The following is a 16,566-nucleotide window of genomic DNA, read 5'->3' as shown; positions in this document are numbered from 1 at the left end:
TTCGTCGAAGGTCTAAGCCGGATTTCTCCCCCAGTGCTGACTCTGAGCAGCAGATGAACGCCGTTCTCCGCGGCAGCTCCCTATCTGCTACGAGTATGATATGGATAGGCTACGCGCACTGGCGGGCTTCTCTGAGAGCCAGTCGGTGGAGCTTCGTGCAGGACGCCGCGAATACGGGCCGCTCAGGGTATGCTAATGATGATTCTAGTTGTATGCATCAAATAAGATTTGTGAGGGGCTCCGATGGAGGCTGCGGGCTGCTTGGAGTGCGGGTCCGTGGCGAATATGGGTGTCGATCGCGCTGCGATTGGGCCCGGCGAGTCCGAAGTCAGCGCGTGCTCACAGCGACGCGCCTGGCTCGCAGGCGATCGCGCGAATCTTGTCGCTAAACGTCGTGGTATTGCTCAGGTGCAGAAATGTCGCGCTCAGGAGTGCGGGAATTTGTTCGTGTCCGTCGCCCCGTCGATTGGACCGGACTTAGGCACGACCAGGCACGACAGAGTGCACGCCTCGAAGTGTGAGGAGGATTACGACAAGTGCCAGCAACGTCACCGTCGCAGGACCTTCTTAAAGAAAGTTGATTTTGTCGTGATCATGTACTTGGTATAGTCTCTATTGCTTCATGATGCAAAAGTGCAACGTCATGTCGCGAGGCCGGTTGAACGCCTTGTGCTGACATTAGGAAAACATGGACGCACGTTCGTCCGAATGCATGCCCTACCTGCCTGCGACTGCCCGCACATCACTCACCCCTGTCGTTTTCCTTCCGGTTTCAGTGCCAGAAGCTTCTTCCCCGGAGCATTTTAATCCTAATATGAATTTGCGGAGCGTCAAGTATGCTTTACACATCGACAATAGTATAGGCATAGAGTATGGACCTGTCGACCGCCGACGGGCTCACGTTGGTAGGCGCCAGTGACTGGACCAACTAAGCTTAATGCCTTCAAGCATTTTTATGCACGCATGATGATATGGTGCAAATGCGTGGAGCACAAAGCGTGAGTACGCGCTTGCACCGGCGACCGGGCAGCTAAACCGACCGCCTGTGACGCGAATCCCGCATTCATCCGCCGCGCTTACACTGTATGCATGTGCAGTATGAGCCCATTGCCCAAATCGGGACTGGGGCTTTTGGCACTGTGGCACTCGCGCACAATGGCGCTGGGCTCCTCGTCGCTGTGAAAGCGACGAAAACGCCCGATGATCCCTTGGTAAGATTACTCAGTAAAGCGATAGGCCTTTCGATTTACGGTGCCAGCCCGCCGTGTAGAGTTTGGGCGCGAGATTGGTCGTTTCGCACTGCAAATGAGTGCAGCGCCATGACACAGATAGGTGCACCTGGTACACTTGAAGTTCGAGCTACCGCTCGAGTCGAAGCATGGAGTGCAAGTCAGCCAAATGCTCGGTGTGAGCATTCCCGCAGCTGGACGGTCGCAGTCAAAGGCGCACAAGAGTCGCAGCAATGTGCTTACACTTACAGCAGCGAGTGGCGTGGCGTTGTCCTTAAGAGTGCGGCACCAACCGCAGCGACGGCCTGCTGGGAAGAACGCTGGTGGGAAGAACGCCCAGAGTGCGCGCCCTGTGATCTCGTATACTGTCTCCTCCCAGGCGGTCCCATCTAACCGGCTCTCACTGCATGTGTTGCAGTCACTGCGCCTGGCCCAGCGAGAGGCGCGCGCTCTCCGGCTATGCAATCACCCTTGCATCATCAAGCTGCTGGATTGCTTCCGCAGCCCGAGTGGCAGAGCCTATCTGGTGCGTGGGGTGCATCTCGCCTCTTGGGCGCCGGGCGTGTGATGGGACAGTGTTAAGGCAGGTTGGTGAAGTCCCGCAGGGTGCAGCTGATTCCCAGACCCCAGAAGATGGCAAATAATTGGGGCAGCATGTCTTCGCGCTCAACGAACTGCAAATCACGTTCATGGGATCAAGTACACTGCTGCACATATGACCGGACACGTGGAGGGCCGCCATCCACATCCTGCCTGCTGTCAGTGCGTGCTATACGCTACTGGTACACGTGCATGCATATTCCATGCAAGCTAGATAGCATGAGTGCTGCTAGTCCTGCTGTCCCGATCTTCACTACCTGCTGCCCTGTGTGCGTGCGCGCCCCCTCCCTTGTCCCGCCCTTCTTCCCTTGCTATCGTCATCGTGGACCGGCGGCCTTGCTTTGTACAGGTGCTCGAGTAAGTTGCTGCATTATCACGGTCCTACCAGCACTATCTCAACACGCGTGGACTGCAGCTGCTGCGTGTTCGTGTTCTGCTGGATGCCGTCCACCGGTCACGACTTGCCTGATGCTGATTGCATTAGTATTGAGCACCGGGCCAATCAACACGTTACCCCGCATGCAGGTATGTGAACGGCTGTGCCAGCACGCTGCTGGAGTCCTGCCCTCGCGGCCTGTCGCCCGTTGCCCTCAAACTGCTGGCGTGGCAGATGTGTCTGGCGCTGTCGCACATGCACACGGGGCAGGTGAGGGCGGGTGAACAAGGGCAGCCGTGCACGAGGATGCTTGGGGGTGGGCACGGGCGTGTGTTGGCGTACGCCATGGGATGGAGGTGCAGTAGGGGCGTCAAGGAAGCAAGGGGCGGCGGCGACCGTGGCGTGCAGTGAGCGGGGTGCAAGCACATGGCACTCAGCCACCGCGGTGGAAATACTCAGCAGTAGCTGACAAGCCCAACCGCCGCGCTGCACCCCCACACCCACTCTGCTTGTGCCTCCGATCCCGCCAGACGCAACTTCTGCACCGTGACATCAAACCGAGCAATATCCTCGTCAGCACTGAGGGGTTCGTCAAGCTGTGTGATTTTGGGTAAGCTGCTGCCAGACAGACACGCATCTAGCCTGCCTAAAGCCGCCACCGGAAGGGGCAGCGCGGCCCCACCCAGCCTACCCGCTGACGCCTCATCTCACCGCCCCTGCCTGCTTTGCCCTTCATCGTTGTCTCCCGCGTCCTTCCAGCCTCGCCCGGGCTTTGCCGCGCGCTGGTGCCCCGACCTCAAGCGCTCGCGACAGCGGCAGCAGTCCCGAGGCCAGCAGTGCCAATAGCTGCAGCCAGAGCTGCAGCGACAGCCGGCCCTACGTGGCGGGCTCGGCAGGGGCGCAGCAGTCGCAGCAGCAGCTGCTGTCCTCGTACGTCGTGACTCGGTGGTATCGGCCGCCGGAGATCCTGTTGAGCCAGGCCTACGGCCCGCCCGCGGGTGAGCTGATTAGTGAGCTGCGGCATTTGGAAGTCAGTTGCGACACTGGGGATCGCCGGGGTCATGTCATGGGTATTATTGCACGTGCGTGTGGGGTTTGTGGCCGGCTGGCCAGGCGCAAAGCAGCGTGCGTGATAGATTGCAATTGATAAGTAAGTCAGCCAGGGCCCCCCGTTACCCGCGTGCTACCAATGCGTGATTGCACGAAGCAAGTGCGGCGGCAATGCGCCTGTACATGCATTGATTGTCGCATAGCATGCGCGCGTGTGTGCTGCTGGCGTGCGCTTGCGCCCTGCCTGCCCCCAGTCCCACAGCAACTGCTGCCAGCCCCGCGCCGGCAGTGGTGCCATGCCTCCCTTCATACGTACATGTCCCTTCATATACGTGTATGTGACCTCGCTCCACGCATGTGACCTGCAGACATCTTCTCGCTGGGCACCACCATCGCCGAGCTGGCGGTCGGCATTCCCCTGTTCCCCGGTGCCTCCACCACGGACCAACTCAACAGGCTCTGCAGGTAGGTAGCTAGACATCAGGCGCGACAGCGGCAGAAACATGCTTGCTTGCATGGACCGAACCGTTTACAGCAGGGTACCGGCGGCGCGTAGCTGGCTTCGTATGGCCGGTCCAACCCCCACTCCACCTCGTGTTTGTTGCTGCGGCATATATACATGCGCCCTGCCTACCCATGCATGCAGGTGCTTTGGCCCGCTGCCGCAGCACATGACTGCGGCGCTGTCCGCCATGGCCGCCCGCTCCGCCACGCCCGCCGTGGCCGCGGAGCTGAGTGTCGTGGGCGCGCAACGCGGCCGCTCCCTCAAGCAGCGCTTGTACGGCTGCTGTGACGGCACCGGCGGCCGCACCACTTATGCCACTGGCGGCGGCGGCGGCGGCATGTCGGGGCCTGCGGCGGCGCCGTCACCGCGGCGCAGCGCGCGGGCGGAGCCCGACCCCCAGCTCCTGGAGTTCCTGCAGGCCTGCATGGAGCTGGATCCGGCGATGCGGCTTACGGCAGATCAACTGCTGGATCTGCCGTACTTTGATGACGTGGCGCAGCTCGTGGCGGCGTCGGGATCTCCGACGCTGTACGAACTGCTCACAATGGAGGTCGGCAAGCGCAGCGGTGCCGCTGCCGCCGCCGCGGCGGGGAGGGCGGCGGCAGGCGCATCGGCCGAGGCGCCGGAGGAGGCCGCCGTGGCGGCGGTGTCTGTTTCGCAGCTTCGGCAGCAGCAGGCCGCACGGCGGGCGGCAGCGGAGGTGCAGGAGGCGGCGGAGGTGCCGCAGGTGCCGGAGGCGCTGCACGATGGCGTGACGCGGCGGCTGCGCGCATCAGGCCTGGGCAACCAGCAGCATTCGTACGCAACTGCTGAAGGCAACGACCGCATCGTTGCCGGGGGAGGCAGCAGCGCCCACATATGCAAGCTTGCCGTTGCCGCGCGCAGCCACACGCCCTCGGCCGCACCCACACCCGAGGGTGGCGGCACGCCTCTGGCCACGACACCTATGTCTGGAATTTCGGTGCGGTCTGTGGCGACAAGCGTCCTGTCCGTCCTGCCGTCGCCGCCGCAGCCGCCGCCTCTGCACCATCCGCCGCAGGTGCGTGCTGAGTGCATACGTCTGCTGGGTGGATGGATGGTGGGCTCCGATTTATTTGGCGCTCAACTACTGCCGCCTGTGTTGCTCCCGAAGCCAATGGTGTCTTGCATGTGCCCTTCCTTGCTGCCGCTGGCTGCTGGTTGCGGTTTGCCGCGGTCGGTGCTACCCCTAATGACAGCAGCACCAGTACGAGCACCAGCCTACCTTACTTGGTCTAATCGCGACGGGTTTGCCCTGCTTACTCCTTCTCGCGCGTACACAGGACCAAGAGATCTCCTTTGGTGACGGTGTGGGGCCACCGCAGCAGCAGCAGGACCGTCACCGCCACCACGCCACCCACCACGCCCACGTGCCAGCTGCTGCAGGGCAGTGCCGGGTGGTTGACACGCGGTCCATCTCGGCGCACGCCGCCGCAACAGACAACGGAAAGCAGCAGGCGCACACTCATCAGCCGCCGCTACACGCCACACGCGAAGCAACAGATGCTGCTGGGGCAGCGCCCGTTGGCCTGGGCTTGGACGCACCCACCCTTGCGGTGTCGCAGCCGTCACAAGCGAGCTCGGGCATCGCAGGCGCGGCTGCGGCCGCTGTCGTCACCGCACAACCGGTTCCGCTGCAGCAGCTTGGCCTTGGTCGCAGTCAGTCCTGCGCCACAAGCGACTGCGGAATCAGCCCCATGCCGCACGGCCACACCGTCGCCGGCTCCACAACTTTGGGTGCGGAGCTGGAGATCTCGCGCTCGGCGTTCCCCAGCAGCAGCACGAGCGGCTTCATCGCGAACGGCAACAGCAGCAGCCAGCCAACAACGACGGCGCCAGCCACGGGCTCTGGGAAGGCAACAGGGCCGGTGCGCACGCTGTGCACCCCGGAAGGCGCGGCCATGAAGGCATCTGCAGGCGTGGGTGTGTCGTACGACCAGCCGGAGCTGCAGCTGCAACCACCGCAGCAGCCGCAGCAGGTTTCCTTCGTGCCGCTGCCTCCTCCGGGGCTGCTGCTTTATCCGCCGGGGCCTTGCGCCGCTGGCGCTGGCCATCCGGCGTCGGCGGCGGCTGGACCTGATGGCGGCGCAACGCCGCAACCGCCTCCTTCTTCAGGCCCGAGCCCTACCATCAACTGGGAGCAGCTTTACACGGAGCACCTGCAGCTGCAGAAGAAGAACCAACTGCAGTCGCAGCAGTTGCAGCTACAGCCGTTTCCGCAGCAGCAGCCCGCGGCAACAACCTTTGCTGAATTTGGGCCGGCGGCCTCCACAACCGTGGCTTTTTTGAGCAACAGTAGTGCGCGGCCGCCCTCAGGCGCGGCTGCAGCAGCCGTGACGCCGCTTTTCATCGGCTGCCAGCCAGCAGGCCTTGCCGCGCGCCTGCCGTCAGTGCCGGAGTGCTCATCCTCCCCGGCGGCTGCGGCCGCGCTTCAGCAGCTGACTGCAGTAGTCGTGGGGGCCGCCACCGCTGCCGCACATACTGGCAAGCAGCATTCCGACAGCTCCTTCAAGGAGGACATTAGCTTTGGCGAGGACGCCGCTTTTGCTGGCGTGCCGCCAGCCATCCGCAGCAACAACAACACAAGCTCTTCCTCATCAGCTGCGGGAGGCAGTGACGCACGCGCCACCGCCCATGTGCCTCGCTCGCCGCCGTCAAAGGCCAATGGCGCTGCTGGAGCCGCCCCTCAGGCTGTGGAGGCTGCCGCTACTGCTGCCGCTGCGGCTGCTACTGCCACCTCTGTGATGCCGGCAGCCGCCGGCGGCTCGCCTCCTCTTGCCGCCTTCTTGGGCGCCACTATGGCGGCGGCCTCCACCACAGCTGATGACGTGGCAACTGCTGCTGACTCAGGCTTGCAGCAGCTGCAGCCGCAGCGGTGTGTCCCAGGCGCGGACTGCCGCCCATCGCCCGGAGGTACAGGCGACCCAGGCGGGGGCACGCCCGATCCGCCGGCAGCACCACCGGCAACAACAGCAGCGCCCAGCAGCAGTAGCAGCAACGGGCACGAGCCAAAAAACGGGCTGGCCGCGGTCCTGGAGACGTCGGTTGCAAGGACCGCGGCATGCTCAGCCGGCTTTGGAAGAAGCTCCGGGACTGAGGTAGCAACCGAGGCGGAGATGGTACACGCGCCTGCTGCGCTTGCGCCAGCAGCAGCAAAGCGGCAGCAGGAGGGGCAGGTCCGGGCGGCCTTGCCAAAGGCGCAGGCGCATTTGCACCTGCCGGATGAGTGCTTCTCGCCTGCTGCTGCATGCTCCTACAACTCCTTGATGGTGACCGGCGGGAATGCGGACACGACTGGCGCGGCTCGGGCGGCAGAGACGGCGACGGCGGAGGCTCCAGCGGCGGCGGTGCAGCAGCCCAGCATGCTGTGGCGGCGGCCGTGGTACCCGCAGGCAGGCAGGGCGCTGCTGGGGGTGCCTGTTGACGTTGCTGCGCTCACCAGCACTGCCGGTGGTGGTGCAGCTGCTGGTCGCCGGGCGACAGCAGTTATGCAGGTGGGCCCGGTTGGCAGCAGCACCTGCGGCACTGGCGGCGGAGCAGCCAATGACGCCGCCGCCGGGAGCGCTGCTGCTTGCGTAGGGGCGGCATGCGAGATGGGAGCTGGCGGGCTATCAGCCGCCGGCCAGGTTCCCGTCAGCGGAGGCGTGGACGTTTGCATGGGAGGCTTCAGTCATCTTGATGAGATGGAGCTCCTGGAGGATTACGTGTGCGAGGGCGAGGATGAGGGCCAGCAGGAACAGCAGGAATGTACACGGCCACAGTGGGATCGAGCGGATGTGCGGATGGTCAGGGAGCAGGCTATCGGCGGCGTGGGTGCGGGAGCGGGCTTGCTCGCCCCACCATGCGCTGGGTCCGGCCTCGCGTCCACGCAGCTCTTTTGGGAGCTGGAGCAGCAGCAGGAGGATGGGGACGGGGCTGCGGCAAAGGAGCAACAGAAGAGGGTGTGGCGGCAGCTGCAGAGGCGGGCTACAGCTGGAACGCTCGGCGGTCCCCTTTCTCGCCTGTGCAGCCTTCTGGCGGGCGTCTCCACCATCGCACCCAACAGCAGAAACAACAGCAGCAGCAACAGAAGTAACACGCACAGCGGCAGCAGTGGCAGCAGCAGCCACAGCAGCAGGTGCATCGGGTCGGGAAATGGCGCCGGAAGCGGCGGCGGCAGTGCATCAGAGGCGACGCCACACGCCTGCACACCCGCTGCCGTACCTAAAGCGGCAGCAGCGGTTGCACGTGGCTTCGAGTTCGGCTCGGATACTGGAGCCCGTGTAGTTGACCCGCATGTGACAAGTGCTGCAGTGGGCACCCACGTCAGCATTGAAAGCATCCGGAGTGGTGGCGGTGGTCGCAATGGTGGCAGTTTCGGCAGCCTGCGGCGGCCACAGGCTGGCGGCGGATTCTTACGCGGGCAGACAGCCGCGCCGCGCGTGTTGCGCCTGGTGGAAGTAGCGGCCGCGTAGCTTCCGGCGGAGCATAGCTTTCCGGTTTGACAGCGTAGCAGCATTTGAGGGTCAAAGTAGATTTTATTCGCAGCTTTGGTGCATGTTCATGTTCGTTTGGATCGGAGTTGGTGTACGTGATGGCATTGGGTCGGAGTGGATTGTGCATCCAGCGTGACTGGGTAATCTGGTGCTTGTTTCAAAAATGCTTGTCGGTGGGTGCAATGACAGGCAGTGGCGATTGGGAAAGTGCGTGTACAGTGCGCGCGTTCAGAACCTGGTGAATGATGGGCTTGGTGAATGATCAGTCCCTGACGCATGTCGCTCTCCTCGACGTGGAGCGCTTCGTGCCGTGCGAATTATTGACAAATATGCATGTTTAGGACGACAATAATAATGAGCAATGCAGAATTGCTGTCGCATACCGGTACACACGCGATGATTCCAGAGATGGCCAGAGTGCAATGACCAAGCCGTGTGCTGCTTTGGTGTGCCAATAAATCGTACTTGTTCGAATGACTGCATGGCAGAAGAGTCAGTGGCACACGGGTGCGCGGCGTCGGGTGTGCGTTGACCCAGCGCCAAGATTGGAATGTTGCTCTTGTGGCTGAATGCTCCTATGGCACCCGTACGCAGAGCGACGTCATGAGGTTTGCCGGACGAGGGGTGACCCGTGGGGAAACCCGCAATCCAGATGAAACAAGAAACAAAAACACAATGTATCCAGTGACCGGCCTTTCACGTGACAGGCTTGCGAGTGTAAGGCTTCATTGGTGCGCTGGATGGATGTGTGGGGCGGCAGGGGCGTTGCCTGCCTTGATTGGGTGCTGCCGGCTGCTGTACTGCGGCACTAGAATGCTAGGGATGATTCTACATTGTGAACCAATAAGCGACAGACATCAATAAACAATACTTGTGGAGAAAAGTCAAATTAGGCGCATGCAGTACTCCAGGAGTTGTCTGTTGTGCCGCGCCGCATGCCGTACTCCACCTCGTACTTGAGGCGGTCGCTGCGGCAGATGGACTGGATCACCTTGATGTTTGGCGCCACCGCCGAGGACACCTGAGCCTCCGCGTTGACGGGGGCCGAGGGCGGCTGCGGAGGGGCGGGGGTGGATTGGGCAGGGTTGGACGGAGGGAGGTGGAGGGACGGGGGAGTCGGGAGTGCGCTAGTGCTGAGCCTCGAGCCGGACGAGCTCTGGCTGGAGGCGGGAGGGCGGGAGGGGTGCGACCCCGTGGGGGGCCCTGCTTTTGACCGCCTCGCGGGCTACATGGGCGATTTTATAGTTGAGTAGGCATTAGCCGGTGATGCCCCGCGAACCAGTACCTCACCTGAACCGGCGCGGGCCCATGCTCCTTCGTCACCAGCGCTGCGCTCGCCTGGGGCACGAACGCACTGCGCCGAGCAAAGCGACCATGTGTACTGCTCACGGATAGGGGCTGCTTGAGAAGAATGAGGCGGCGCCACCGCCATCACGTGAGACTGTGAGAGCTGGGGACGTGCATTCGAGCTGCTGGAAGGAGGTGGATTCAGGCCACTCACAAATATCTGAGGGTGAGATCAATGGATTCCCGCCAGTTCAACATCAACGAGTGCTGTACGGTAGCGGTCGGCCACGCACCACCGTAGGAACAAGCGGTGTTGTGTGCTACTTGGCGAGAGCCACGGATGGCTGATAGAGGTCACATGTGGGGCCCCAATACCGTGGCCCGTGGGGGCATGTCGCATTCGTGGAGGGCACCGTAAGTAGTCAGTGTTTCCGGCATGATCTTGTCCGCATGAGTGCTGTTGCACTACCGGGCGTGCATCTAATACACAGGTCTCTCCAAGTGTTGTTGCTGAGCCGCCGCGCGTGTTTGGTGACTTTGGTCATAGCAGCTGTGCGGCTGGCGATGTGGCGCAGGCTGGAAGGGGCCGCAGCCTGCTGCACGGCCACGAGTGCATGCGGCGGTGTGGGCCGTCGGGGAAGTCGGCAAGCCACTTCATTATTCACGGCTGCAGCCCCGGACGTGTGCAATTGATTGTAACACGGGGTCACATGGCAGTATACAGTATCGGTATACGGTTGAGGCAGCAGCAGCTTCCCATCCAGCCCACGGTGTTTCCCTATCTAGAGGCAGCAGTAGCACCGTTTGCACCATCAGCCAGACACGCATTGGCGTCTCCCCCCGTGTGAAGTCTTCGTACATCGTTGTGCTGATCCTGGCTAATCATCAGCCATGGCTACTATGTGACAGGGCAAGTAAGGGAAGCAACCGGCTGAGTGATCAGCCATGGCTGGCATGCACAGGCTGCACGCCACCAGCAGCCTCCCTTGTGCCTTCTGGCTTGCCTGCTGCACATTGAGGCACGCTATCTGCCAAATAAAACAGTATGCCGTATGCCAAGGCGCTTCCACACCTCTCAGGCCCGCTGGCATGGCTGTTCATCCTGTCCATCCGCCCTTGATTCCCTTTCAACAGTGCTCCGCTCACCACACCATCACGTCAGCCCACACGCCTAGTCGCACGGTTATCTGCTGTATTGACGTGCTTGAAAAAACGCAACACGCACAAGCGAACATGAAGTTGTAGAGCCGAGGCCAGTAAGCTAGCACAAGCAAAAAGAAAAGCGTGAGCGTGCGTACGTGTCCACAGTCCCAACCCTGCCGCTTTCTTTCCACTCCTGTTCTCGGGACTCAGCTATACCTCGCTTGCCTTGTAGCATCGTCCACGCCTCAGAAGTAAGCCTCTGCGGGCTGTGAAGCAGTGAACATGAGCCGCATGCGCTTCTGCCGGTGCCGAGACATGCGTGCCGCCACGGCACGGGCAAACTCGTCCTCATCCTCTTGGTCACCCTCCCCGCCCCCCGTGCCGCCGTTACCCGCCTGGTGCTGAGGGCCCAGGGCCGCCACCGCGGCCGCCCCGCCGCCGGCGCCCGCGACAGGGGGCATCGACGCACTCATGGCTCTGGGCAGTAGCATCACGCCCGGCGCAGCGGCCGCAGCTGGTGCCGCCGAAGGCGGCACGAGGCCCGAGGCGGCAGTGTTGCTGCGCCCAGCGGGCGCCGCAAACTTGCCCACGCCGGGACCCTTGATCGAGTGGCGGTTTGAGGTGCCGGCGCCGGCGCCGGCGCCAGACACAGGGGCCGAGGCAAAGCGCGGCATGACCGGCATCTGCGTCAGCACCGCTCCCTCGCCCATGGCCCCGCCCTCGCCGGCGCTGATGCCCACCGTGGTTGTCTCGGCTGACGTGCCGCTCTGCCGGCGCAACTGCTGCTGCAGCTGCTGCTGCGCCGGCGCCAGCAACACAAGCGCTGGCGAAGCCTGACGTAGCGGCGGTGCCGGGGCCTGCGTCTTCAGCAGCTTCGTCTGCTCCGACGGGGGCTCTCCGACACCCCATGCCTCGGCACCGCCAGCAGCCGACGTCTTGCCACCACCGCTGCCGCCAAGGCCTCCACCGTTACGCTCAGGATGCTGCAGCGCTGCAGATGCGGACGCCGAACCCATTCGGCCAAGCCTGCCCCGCGGCTGCTGCTGGCCTGCTGCTGCCGGCGCAGCGGCAGCGGCTGGGCCCGCGCCCCGCTTAAACGTCTTCGGTGCCGAACCCGGGGCTGCCGTTGCGGCGCGATGTGCGGGCGTTTCGCCCTGCGGGGCCTTTGCGGGTGGCGCCGCCGCACGCTTTGCCGGCAGCACCAGCGGCGGTAGCGCCGGCTGCTGCTGCTGCTGCATCTGTTGCTGCGTTATTGGCTTTGGCAGCGCGGTCAGCGCCTGCGCCAGCCACGGCGATTGCCCAGCAGCGCGGGCTTCGCCTGTTGTTACCAGCACAGCTTGCTGAGTCGCAGCAGTGGCCTTGGAGGCACCGCGCCGGCCGCCGCCGTCACCACCATCTCGCTGTGGTGCTTCCGAAGCGGGCCCGGGCGCAGCGTCTGCGGGCGACTCATCAGCCGGCTTGCGCGCTGTGCGGGCGCGCCGCTCCCGCCGCAACGCCAGCGGCGGCGATGCACCGTTGTCGCCACCGCCAGCGCTGGAGACGAGTGCCTTGGGCCCAGCTGGCAGCTGCTGCGGCTGCGCCGCACTCGCGGGCGGCTGGCGCAGCTTGGATGCGGCGCGGCCTCGCTTCCTAGTCGCTGCCGCCGCGGCAGCCGGCTCCGGCTCTGGCGCAGGTGGCGCCGGCGCCGCGAGCAGCAGTGGAGCCTGCGCTGGAGGCACTGCAGGAGCGCTCGCACCGTGGCCGCGACGGCCGCGGCCAGTGGCGGCGGCGACAGCGGGGGCAGCGGCAGCAGCAGCAGCAGCGGGCGCCATGTCATACTGGTAAGGTGCCTCCTGTGGGTCTGGCTGCCGCTGATCGTGGTGGTGCTGCTGCTGCACCTCCTGTGGAGCGGACTTGTACTGCATCGGCTGCGGCGCCTGGGCCAGGGCAGGGCCATGGGCAGGCTGTCGCGACACACAGTTCTCCTTCTCCGCCTCGCCGTCCTGTATGCATGGAAAGGAGGAATTGACCCAGGCCCAAGTCAAAACCGAAGATGCAAGAGTGAGATGCTGACAGTGTGGCGAACAACTCAGGCTACTTTTAAGCTCGGGGTTTTCCAAGCCAGCATAGTTGCACAAACCCATTACTGCAAAGCCAGCCACTCCTACTCCCGTCCCCGATCTGCAATTCTGCAGGGCGCGCACCTGAAACAGCTGCTGCTTGACCAGCCGCTGCTGGCGCTGTTGCTGCTGGTGGTGGTGCGCGGTAGTGGTGGTCGTGGTGGTGTGCACGCGGCGCCGCAGCACGGAGCGCACGCGGCGGCCGCCAGAACCGCCAGCGCTGCCTCCAGTGCCTGTGAAGCACATGGGAGCAATGGGATAGATGCAAACATCATCGGGATGATGCTAATGTGTTAGCGCTCAGCGACACAGCTGAATACATGCGTCGCACGTATGATCACAGTGCAGTAGGCTGCCGCAGCCGCTCACCATCACTGGAGGGGCTGGCGCCCGGGGTTCGCCATCCGGCACCGGTGCTCTGCCGCGGCCGCTGCTCCGCCTCCATCGCCTCCTCCTCCTCCGCCTCTTCAAACACAGTCGTGGTGGTGATGGTTGTGGCGGTCATGTGGTGCTGCTCTTGCTGCTCGTGCTCTTCGCGCTGCTCCTGCTGCAGGTGGCACGCCGCCTGCATGCCAGCCGCGCCAGCAGCGTCAGTGGCGCCGCCCCGGTCGCGGCGGCACGCCTGCGCAGCGCGGCCGTGGGCCGCCGCCGCGACGTGATCTCCGCCATCAGCGCCAGACCCGCCAGCTGCGGTGAGCAGCATCATGCGCTGCGGAGTTGCAGAGAGGGGAGGCGCAGGAGTTGGTGAGAAACGCAGGGCGCGCGCACCCACCAGCGGCCATACCGCACAAGACAGCAGCAGGCGACAAGCAAGGCTGTACGTCATCGCTCTATGCTGGTCCACCAGGCACGCACGCTCATGCATGCGCACGCACGCACCGGAACCACGGACGGCGACGTCTGCACGCCAGCATCCATGCTCCCTGCTCCCGCCGCCGCCGCCGGCACTGCTTGCAAGCGCTGCTCGCGCCGCTGCAGCGCCATGACGGGCGACGGTAGGAGCAGCGCCATCGACTGCTGCTGCTGTTGGAATTGTAGCCGAAGCTGCTCCGCCAGCTGCTGTGCCTGCTGCTCGAAATGCAGCTGCCTCAGCTCCTCCCAGCGCCGCTCTACAGCGGCGGCTGCGGCTGCGGCGGCGCCGTCCGCTGCGGCCTGCTGCGCCGCGAGCAGGCGCTGCAGTAGCTCGCCCTGCTGAAGCAGCGAGGCGCTCACGCTGGGAAGCGCGACTGACACCTGCAGCAGCAGGTGGGGCGGAAAAGATTCGGACCCGCAATACGAACTCAGGAAGGCAAGAAAGCACCGTACATGCGGTCCACTGCAGTGGGCTCTCATTCGCGTCGGAAACAGCTTATTACGTACTAACCCCATGCCATGGTCACTCCCGCTTACGTGCCCGCCTGCCCCACTCCACCGCCCACCTGCTTGCACAGCGCCGCCACCTCCTCTGTGCGGTCGGCCTTCTCCGCCATGTGGGTCAGCCGCGCCGTCAGCCCCGCGCAACTAGCCTGCATGCCCGCCAACGCTGCCCGCAGCGCCTCCAACTCCGCGGCCAACACAGGCACAGGGCCACCGGCGGCGGCGGCCGCTGCCGCCGCCACTGCCGCACCCACTGGAACAGGGGTCGCAACAGGAGTGATGGCGCAGGCCGCAGCCGCGGCCGGCGCCGGGGGCGAAGGGGCAGAGCTGCCGGCGGCAGTGCCGGGTGTGGGCGCGTGGCGCCCTGCCGAGTCGCCATCGTCTGACCGCGGTATGGCAGGAGTCTGTTTATTGGAATCAGGAGGCTGCGCGTGTGGCAGTGGCGCGGCGGATGCGGGCGCAAGTGCCAGTGCCTGCTGCAGCTGCGGCGGCGGCGTGACCTGCTGCTGCTGGTGCTGGTGTTGCTGGTGCTGCGCATCGCCCTGCGGCGGCGTGGGCTGCTGCACCTCCTGCTGGGTGTCCTGAGTGCGTATCTGCTGGCTCTGCGGCTCCGCCCAGGCCTGCGGCTGTAGCATCTGCGGCTGGTGATGCTGCTGGTGATGCCGCGGCGGGGCTGAAGGGGCGGCGTCCTGGACGGAGAGGTCACCATTGGGGGCGCTGCCACCGCCTTCGGGCAGCAGGACGCCTGCGTCCCCCTGCTGGGCTTGCTGTTGCTGCTGCTGCTCTTGGTGCTGGTGCTGGTGCCGCTGCTGTGCTGCAGTGGCGGCGGCTGATGGAGGCGCCGGAGGCGGCAGATCATACCTTTGCTGTGAGAGCTGGATGGGCTCCACGTGTATCAGGTCTTGCTGTTGCTGTTGCTGTTGCTGTTGCTGTTGCTGTTGCTGTTGCTGTTGCTGCTGGTGGTGATGGTGCGGGTGCGGCTGGGCTGGCTGCTTGTGGACCTGAGAGGGCAGCGGCGCCTGCTGCTGCGACTGGGAATGCGTGGCCAGCATCTGCAGCGGGTTCGCTGATCTGGGTCGGGCCTCCGGCGGGCCGCCGCTGCCAGTGGAGCATGTGGGTCGGCTGCCCTGCATGCGCCCGCCCGCCGTCAGGCCGCCCTGGCTGCCCTGGTCGTACTGCTGTCCGTACGGCGGCTGCTCGTGCTGGCTACCGCCGTACATGATGAATGACTCATCGCCGTAGTCGCCGCCAGCATCCGCGCCTGCCGCCGCCGCTCCCTGCGAGCCAGGCAGCCACTCGGTGCACTCCAGGCTCCGGTGCTTCTGCGACAGAGAGAACCCCGCGAGCAGATAGCCGGCGGGGTCGCTGCCGCCGCCAACGCCTGCAGCGACACGACCGGCCGCGCCGCCGCCGCCGGCACCATTCATCGGTAGCACTGACGGCCGCAGCACCAGCGGTGCGAATGTGGGTCGGGCGGGCGCGGATGTAGGTCGGCCCCGAGCAACAGCAGCAGCAGCACCTGCGGCTGGGGGTGGTGGTGGTGCTGGGGTAGTGGAAGCTGGCGGCCAGGCCCGTCCGCCGCTACCGCCGGATAGCGGCCGCCCCGCCTGCATTTGGGCCGCCGGCGCGGTGGGCGGCGGCGGCGTGTGGCGCCGCGCCGGCTGCGACAGGCCGCCAGCAACTCCGAACGACGAGGTCATGACGACGCCGGTCACTGCCGTTGCGTGGAGGTGCGCCTGCTGAGTGCCGCTGCGGACGGCGCCACCAGCAGCGCCGGACCGGGCCGCCTGAAAGGTAGCCGTGGCGCCAGCGCTGCCGCCGAAGTAGGTGTCGAGCTGCTGTTGTTGCTGCGAGCCCGACATGGATGTGTAGCTGCCTTGCGAGGCCGAGAGCGGCCGCGGCGGGATTGCTGCTACGCCCGCTCGCAGGTGGCTGCTGCGAGCCTGCTGCTGTTGATCGCGCTGCTGGTTCAGCAGTTGCGAGAAAGGCCGAAAGGGCGCGGCCGCTCTGCCGCTGCCACCCGCACCGGGCTCGCCCCCGCTGCCGGGGCGTTGGCCGCGGTCGTGCTGACCCTGCGACTGCTGTGACTGCTGCTGGCTAAAATACATGCTGGCTGGAGGCTGAGACAGGTGATAAGCTGTTTACCGCAAGTTCAAACTCCTTTCCGTGCCGCGTGCGTGGGCGAGCCTCATAGCGTCCGCGGCTGCCGCGATGCTTGCTTAGCGTGCGGTTGTGAACAGAAGCTCTGTCGCAGCTGGCCGATGCAGCAAGAACGAGCTGAACACGGAGGCCGGAGAACAGGGGGAACGGTCACGCGACGTGTATGACAGCCGTGCGTGGGTCGGTAAGAATAAATAAGGCAGGGTCACGAGGCAGTAGATAGTAGCAGCGTTATGTCCTTGGTTTCAGAACTTGATAGGCCGAGGCT

The 16,566-nt window shown here is 64.7% G+C and overlaps 2 protein-coding genes across 2 annotated transcripts; one reads left to right on the top strand and one right to left on the bottom strand.

Annotated features, from left to right (window-relative positions):
- The first annotated feature begins 210 nt into the window (after positions 1-210).
- CHLRE_03g206202v5 (uncharacterized protein) lies at positions 211-10,251 on the top strand. The gene is made up of 10 exons (XM_043061503.1): positions 211-998; positions 1,098-1,211; positions 1,648-1,755; positions 2,179-2,186; positions 2,355-2,475; positions 2,736-2,815; positions 2,965-3,203; positions 3,624-3,720; positions 3,902-4,799; positions 5,062-10,251. Exons 1-10 carry the CDS (start codon positions 972-974, stop codon positions 8,230-8,232), a joined length of 4,863 nt encoding a protein of 1,620 aa, XP_042926468.1. The 5' UTR covers positions 211-971; the 3' UTR covers positions 8,233-10,251.
- A 7-nt stretch (positions 10,252-10,258) lies between these two features.
- CHLRE_03g206201v5 (uncharacterized protein) lies at positions 10,259-16,550 on the bottom strand. Its single transcript, XM_043061502.1, has 5 exons — positions 14,201-16,550; positions 13,662-14,015; positions 13,152-13,491; positions 12,867-13,015; positions 10,259-12,665 (listed from the first exon to the last, which is right to left on the bottom strand). The coding sequence occupies exons 1-5, from the start codon at positions 16,244-16,246 to the stop codon at positions 10,929-10,931; spliced, it is 4,626 nt and encodes a 1,541-aa protein (XP_042926467.1). The 5' UTR covers positions 16,247-16,550; the 3' UTR covers positions 10,259-10,928.
- Between the last annotated feature and the right edge of the window lie 16 nt (positions 16,551-16,566).

Source organism: Chlamydomonas reinhardtii, chromosome 3 (assembly GCF_000002595.2).
Source record: "Chlamydomonas reinhardtii strain CC-503 cw92 mt+ chromosome 3, whole genome shotgun sequence".
Classification (NCBI taxonomy): Eukaryota; Viridiplantae; Chlorophyta; class Chlorophyceae; order Chlamydomonadales; family Chlamydomonadaceae; genus Chlamydomonas; species Chlamydomonas reinhardtii.
This window is presented reverse-complemented; position numbering and strand designations above follow the sequence as displayed.

Bases quoted from the DNA above. Each gene is read 5' to 3' on its own strand.
- CHLRE_03g206202v5 (XM_043061503.1), top strand. From the start codon at position 972: ATGGTGCAAATGCGTGGAGCACAAAGC. The intron at 1,212-1,647 runs GTAAGATTACTC...CATGTGTTGCAG, and splicing joins AAACGCCCGATGATCCCTTG to TCACTGCGCCTGGCCCAGCG. The intron at 2,476-2,735 runs GTGAGGGCGGGT...CGATCCCGCCAG, and splicing joins CGCACATGCACACGGGGCAG to ACGCAACTTCTGCACCGTGA.
- CHLRE_03g206201v5 (XM_043061502.1), bottom strand. From the start codon at position 16,246: ATGTATTTTAGCCAGCAGCAGTCACAGCAGTCGCAGGGTCAGCACGAC. The intron at 14,016-14,200 runs GTGGGCGGTGGA...CTGCTGCTGCAG, and splicing joins TGGCGGCGCTGTGCAAGCAG to GTGTCAGTCGCGCTTCCCAG. The intron at 13,016-13,151 runs GTGAGCGGCTGC...TGTGCTTCACAG, and splicing joins CGCCAGCCCCTCCAGTGATG to GCACTGGAGGCAGCGCTGGC.